This window comes from Gossypium raimondii, chromosome 13 (genome assembly GCF_025698545.1).
Source record: "Gossypium raimondii isolate GPD5lz chromosome 13, ASM2569854v1, whole genome shotgun sequence".
Taxonomy (NCBI): Eukaryota; Viridiplantae; Streptophyta; class Magnoliopsida; order Malvales; family Malvaceae; genus Gossypium; species Gossypium raimondii.
Genome location: NC_068577.1, coordinates 48832586 through 48839733, shown reverse-complemented (window position 1 = coordinate 48839733; position 7148 = coordinate 48832586). Strand labels below are relative to the sequence as shown.

The following is a 7148-nucleotide window of genomic DNA, read 5'->3' as shown; positions in this document are numbered from 1 at the left end:
CAAAAAACTTAGCATCCATCTTCAATATTTAATCATCAAAAATAAACAAAATCTCATAAAAATCTCGAGCAGTAAATAAATAACTTAAATAAAAAATTAATGTTTCAATATGCAATTTTGTACATGAAAACCGTTTAACCACTAATCCTAATAACTAGCACAATAATAATATTAATAATTTTATACTCAAAATAATACTAACTAAAAGGGTTTTTTACCAAAATATTACAAAAAATAAAAAATTCCAAAATATTATAAAAATTTTTATTTACCAAAATAATACAAAAATGGTTTTTACCAAAATATTACAAAATTTTATTTATTAATCCTGGTAAATAAAATTTTTTATAATATTTTGGTATTTTTTTATTTTTTGTAATATTTTGGTAAAAACCCTAACTAAAACTATCAATTTGAGTTTTATTAATCTTAATAACTAAACTAAAACAAAAAATAATACAAATTATACAAAACAATAACAACAACATAATCAATTATTTTTTAAAAAATACCTTCTTTTTCTCTTCTATTTCTCTCTTTTTCTCTTTTTTTACGCAGCACCTCTTCTTTTTCTTCTTATTTTTTCCCTTCAGCTGGATAGAGCTCGTGTTTATAACACGAGTAGTGCCGCCACTTAGTATGGCACCATCGGTGCCGCCAATCTCCTTGGCACCATCGGTGCCACCAATCACATTGGCACCTTTGGTGCTGCCAATCAGGAACCCTCCACTAGGGTCATGTCCAATCGGTGCAGGCTTTTTTTCTGTTTTTTTTTGTATATTTTGGTAAATAAAAAAATTTATAATATTTTGGTAAATAAATTTTTTTGTATATTATTTTGGTATTTTTTTATTTCTTTTGTATTATTTTAGTAAAAAACCCCAACATTAACCTTTCCTTATTTTCCTATCTTTTATTTCCCAAATTTGATTACATATTTTGTATTTTAAAATAATATTGGACTACTTATCATGTTTTTAATTATTATTGCATCACTCACATTATTATTAAATTTAAAATTAATTTAAATTTAATATGCAAAGTTAAATTAGATTTTTGATAAAATTAGAACCTGCTTTAATAATTTTCATCTTTTATATATAATAATTTAAATAAACATTACTAAATTATTGTTTCTTTTATTTTAAAAATAACGTGTAACATATTTATAAAAGAAACTTACCTTATAGATTAAATTAATTTATACAATTAAATTTTAAAATATTTTATAATTTAATATAATCTATAACGTAAGTTTTTTATAAATATATGACACGTTCTAAATTTAAAATTTTAGGTTTATTTAAAATTATTTTTTAGATACTATTTAAATGTTTCTAAATTTATAAATATATTACACATTATTTTTAAAATAAAAGAAATAATAATTTAACAATGTTTATTTGAATTATTATAAAATATGAAAATCATTAAAGCAAGTTCTAATTTTATCAAAAAAATCTAATTTAATTGTGTATATTAAATTTAAAAATATTTTAATTTTAATAATAATGTGAGTGATTCAATAATAATTAACAAACATGATAAGTAGTTTATTATTATTTTAAAATATAAAATATGTAATTAAACTTGAAAAATAAAAAATGAGAAAATAAGGAGAGATTAATGTTGCAATATTCCTATCTCTTTTATTGAGTGAATTTGAACTTTTGTTAGCTGACACCAAAAAAACACTTTTTTTAATTAGATAATAAGATATCCATCCATATACTTTAAAAAAAATATTGACAGAAAAAATAATGATACCAGCCATTTTTAATACAGAGGCTTGCTTGTGATTTGTTAGGTTATTTTTAGGTGAGAAAATAATTAATGGGTGGTCCCATATTTAATGCCAGTGCAGCGGGGCCATTTCTTCAATGCAATTTGAAAACTAAATTTAATGCCCATTCATTTATTTAATGCCAGCACAGCGGTGAATCTTTTCAATGCTTTGAGATGATATTCAGCCATTGATCCACAGACTGAATCTCATCAGTTGATTTCTTTCTTTTCGTTCTATTTTTGCAAGCTCCTCTTCTTTGTGCTAATGGAGTTCAGAATACCCTTATTCCAGATTATCATCAGCTTCCTCCTTGTTTTGTTTATGGCAGCAATCAAAAGTGTAAGGAAATCTAAAGCTAGGAATTTAACTCAAAAGTTGATTCCAGGGCCACGGAAATTACCTTTGATAGGAAATTTTCACCAGCTTGCTGGTCCTGGTCTACTTCATCGCACCCTACGGGACTTGGCTACGAAACATGGCCCCATTATGCACCTGCAACTTGGTCAAGTTTCCACTGTGGTCGTTTCTTCTGCCGAAATGGCTAAAGAGATTATGAAAACACATGATATCGTTTTTGCTAATAGGCCTTTTCTTGTTGTGTCCATGATTACAACTTATGAGTGCACTGATATCGCCTTTTCACCATACGGAAACTATTGGAGACATCTGCGGAAAATTTGCACCGAGGAGCTTCTGAGTGCGGCTCGGGTCAATTCATTCCAATCGATAAGAGAAGAGGAAGTGCTGAATCTCATAGAAACCATAAAATCAAATGAAGGGTTGGCTGTGAATCTGAGTGAGAAAGTGTTCTCGATGAGTTACGGCATAACAGCAAGGGCAGCCTTTGGCAAGAAATGCAAAAATCAAGATGCTTTCGTATCTGTTATTTCAGAAGAATCCAAGGTGAATTCGGGGTTCCTTGTTTCCGAATTTTTTCCTTCACTTAAATTCCTGGATGTTGTTTCGGGTCTAAAGCATAGAGTTGAAAAGATTCATGGAGAAGCTGATAGGATACTTGGGAACATTGTTAATGATCACAAAGAAAGTATAGCAAAGGGCAAACGGGAAGATCTGGTTGATGTTCTTTTAAGGCTTCAGGAGAATGGTGAAGTTCCCTTAACTGACAACAACATCAAAGCTATCATCTTTGTAAGTCAATTTCCTTTCACTACATTGACTTGGAATTTGGTATTCATTAAAACAAAAGAAGAAAATAAAAAAGTGAAATTTAATGGTCATAATGTTATTTATAATGTTGTTGTAGGACATTTTTGGTGGTGGAAGTGAGACATCAGCATCGGTTGTAGAATGGGCAATGTCAGAAATGATTAAAAACCCTAGAGTTATGACAAAAGCACAAGCAGAGGTAAGGCAGGTATTCCAAGGCAAAGGAAATGTAGATGAAACAGGCATTCATCAACTTAAATATCTAAAGTGTGTTATAAAAGAAACCTTGAGACTGCACCCTGTTTTCCCTTTATTGCTTCCAAGAGAATGTAGCCAAAACTGCGAGATTAATGGATTTGAGATACCTTCAAAGACCAGGGTCATTATCAATGCATGGGCAATTGGGAGAGATCCAAACCATTGGGTTGAGCCTGAAAAGTTTGAGCCTGAAAGATTTATCAACAGTTCAGTAGATTTCGTGGGAACAAATTTTGAGTTCATTCCATTTGGTGCTGGAAGAAGGATATGTCCAGGCATATTATTTGCAGTGCCAAATGTAGAGCTACCACTTGCCCAACTGTTGTTCCATTTTGATTGGAAGTTGCCGAAGCAAGAAGATATAGATATGACTGAGGAGTTTGGCTTGTCTGTGAGGAGGAAAACTGAACTTATGTTAATTCCTACTCCATATCGTGCTTCCATTACTGTTTCTTAGAGGCACACCTTAACGAGGAAGATAGTAAAACATAACTATATTGTTAGTCATCCTAATAGCCCACTGCTTGTAGATGCAACTTATGCTATCCTTGAATAATATATATATATATATAGCTCTTGCTTCTAGTGCATGGTAAATGTTCCATTTTAACCCATTTATTCTTAAACCCGATAATTTCTGAATTTGTTAGGGTTGCAGCATTTCATGTGGGTAGGGGTGTGCAAAATTCGGGTAAAATCGAAAAAATTCGGTTAACTGACCGATTAATCAAATTCGGTTGGTTAACCGAATTTTTTCGGTCGGAGGTCGGTTAATTATTTTTTAATTTTTCGGTTAACAGTTAATTCGGTTCGAAACCGGTCGGTTAACCGAAAAAATTAATAAATAAATTTATAATATATAAATAGGCCCACTATTCACCTAAACTCAATCCAAATCCAAGTATTCAACCCAACCCAACCCAATCATAAAAATTACAAATAATTTAATGAATAAAAAATAAAATTCTAAAACTAAAATTAAAGTCTAAAAGTCTAAAATTAATTTAATTATGTAGTGATTCAATTCGGTTAATTCAGTTAATTTGGGTAATTCAGTTAATTCGGTTAATTCGGGTAATTTTTAACCAAAAATAAAAAAACATATAATTTTCGGTTAATTCGGTTAACCGACTGAATTAACCGAAAAAATTTCGGTTTGGTTAACGGTTAAAAATTTTGAAAGGTCGGTTAATTCGGCTAATGTTATTTTGGGTCGGTTAACCGAATGAACACCCCTACATGTGGGATTCTGACTCTTGTAAATTTTAATGTGCAGTTGTGTTTTAAAGCATTAGGCCGTATCAAGAATCCATAAAAAAAAATATGAAGTATGTAAGGCCCAATTTATGCCCGTGCCCGCACCAGAAATCATTTACAAAACTTTGACCCAATTACACACTAAATACAAGCCCAGATTTAAAACCCAACAACCCAAAATTTCAGCCTAACCAACTAAACCCTAGCCTAAACCCATAACAGAAAAAACAAAAAAATTTCAAACCCTAGGCGTTGCACCTAGGGCCTTCTGCCTCCCTGCTGGCCGCCGCCCTCTGCCACCGCCACTGCTGCGCTGGACCGCCACTTGCACCTGCAAAATCAGAAAGAAGCGACAGAAAACAAAAAAGATGAATAAAAATATGTAAAAAGATGGCTATATAAAAGCCATTCGAAAATGTAAAATGGGGTTCTTTTTTTTATTTAAAAAAACGCATAATAAAAACCACACTTTCAAGGTGATTTTTTGATTTCTTTTTTAGATTCATATTTTTGTACATTCACATTGTTGACACCATTTTTTGTTAAAACGAGGTCGACTTGGATTTTGAAAATGAAAACGAAAATGGGAGTCGCCACCAATCCTTTTTGATAAGGTGTGATCGGGTCACCTTGAAAAGTGGTTGTTTTTAATAATCAATTTAATCTTATTAAAACAAGGATTTTGGTCCACGGAATCTAGAAAAATGGGTTCGGGAGTCGGTTACGTACGAGGAAGGATTAGCACCCTCATAACGCCCAAAATTGGTACCTAGTTGATTAATTAATGCCTTAGTGTCAAAGATTGAACTTTAAAGAGATTTAAAATACGATCATTTATTGAAATGTTAAAAATTTTGGGGAAAAATGGCATATTTCACGTTAATCAAGAAAGAGAATTATATCCAGTAAGTTAGGACATAATGTCTTGAATTCCCGATACGCGAATGAATGCCAAAAATTTACCTATTTAAAAGATATTTAGCTATCTCGGATTTAAAAAAGGGATCATGCCCAGTAAGTTAGGACACGATCTTTTCTTAATTCCCGAGATCGTTTAAAACTTGAGAAAAAAAGGATCATGCCCAGTAAGTTAGGACACAATCTCTTCTTAATTCCCGAAATCGTTTAAAACTTGAGTTTGAAAAGAATTATGTATTTAGATTTATTGTGAAAATCAAAACCCCGTAAGTTAGGGTACGACCTTCTCGAATCTAAACACGAGATTTTACTTATTTAGAAATCATAATTTGTGCATCGAGTAGAATTAATCATAACAAAAGTCGACGATAGTAAAATACAATGTTGATATGCATACGGGGTAATGAGAAATACATTTGTATGAATGACAATGAAACGTAACATAAACTAGCAAATAAATAAAAAGCAAAGATAACGAACTAAAAAATAAAGTTAATGAATTGATGATAAAAATAAACGAATGTTATATAAGACAATTTAAGTGTAATAATACTAGTAATATTAATAATAATAGAAATAATAATAATAAGATTTTTGAAAGTATGAAAAGATATAAATAACAATAAAATGATATAATAAGATAACTATAAAAATCTATAAAATAGGCAAATAAAACTAAAAATAATGCAAAACTAATTAATACACAATAATAATAACGTATAAATAAATAAAAAGCAAATAAAAATTAATGATAATAAAATTAGTAATAATAAGGATAATAATAATAGTAATATTAATAGAATAGCAAATAACCTAAAGCTTTTTAAAAAAAAAGCCATTACATAATAATATATAATAAGACAAAATATATTTACAATATAGATAAGTAAATATAAATAGAAGTATAACAACAACAACAATAATAATATCAAATTTATTAGTAAAATAACCAAAATAATGAAAAAAAGATCAAATTGAATTTTTAAAACAAAATTTGGGGTCAAATCTGAAATAAATTAAAGAAATAGGACCTAATTGGATGCGCGAATACCTGGGAGTAGACCTGTCCATGGGTCGGACCCGGAAAAAATCTTCGGCCCAGCCTGAAATATGGGCCTAAAATTTTGCCCATGCCCGGCCCGGGAAAAATATCATAAGCCTGAGCCCGGCCCGGCCCGGCCCATTTTTTAATAAACATTAAAAAATTATTTTAAAAATAAAAAAATAAAAATAAAATTATTTTAAAAGTATTTTAAAATTAAAAAATAAGAATAAAAATATATTTATTATATTCGGTAAAGGGCCGCCAAAAAAGTGGTGCCGAGGCCCATTTCGTTTTTAACAGGCCTCATTTTTTGCCCAAGCCCATATTTCGGCCTATATTTTAACCCGAACCCTCCCATATTTCGGGCAGGCCGTCGGGACGGGCCGCTCGGCCCATGGACAAGTCTACCTGGGAGGGACCAAACAAGCAATATTCCCTATTTCCCAAAACGCACAGTTCCATCAAGGACCAAAATGAAAACGCAACAAATTACGGGGTGCAATTGAAAAGAACAAAAACACTTAATTGAAAAATCACTAAAAAGCAGAAGGACTAAAAGGGTAAATAACCCAAAGCTTAAAAACATGCGGATCCCCCGGAGCGGGTCAGGTCCGCCAACGGGTCAGGCCAAAACGGCGTTGTTTTGGTGCCTGAGAAGGCTGCCCAAAATGCCGTCGTTTTAGAGCTTTAAAAATGTAAAAAATTCCAGAAAAAAAA

General features: G+C 31.1%; 1 protein-coding gene across 1 annotated transcript; it reads left to right on the top strand.

The window, feature by feature from the left end:
* Positions 1 to 1933: 1933 nt before the first annotated feature.
* On the top strand, positions 1934 to 3801 carry LOC105784263 (cytochrome P450 71D10). The gene is made up of 2 exons (XM_012610094.2): positions 1934 to 2935; positions 3051 to 3801. Exons 1-2 carry the CDS (start codon positions 2051 to 2053, stop codon positions 3666 to 3668), a joined length of 1503 nt encoding a protein of 500 aa, XP_012465548.1. The 5' UTR covers positions 1934 to 2050; the 3' UTR covers positions 3669 to 3801.
* The last annotated feature ends 3347 nt before the right edge of the window (positions 3802 to 7148 follow it).

Excerpts from the sequence above, each read along its gene's own strand:
- LOC105784263 (XM_012610094.2), top strand. The coding sequence starts at position 2,051 with ATGGAGTTCAGAATACCCTTATTCCAGATTATCATCAGCTTCCTCCTT. Across the intron at positions 2,936-3,050 it reads ACATCAAAGCTATCATCTTT|GACATTTTTGGTGGTGGAAG; the intron begins GTAAGTCAATTT and ends ATGTTGTTGTAG.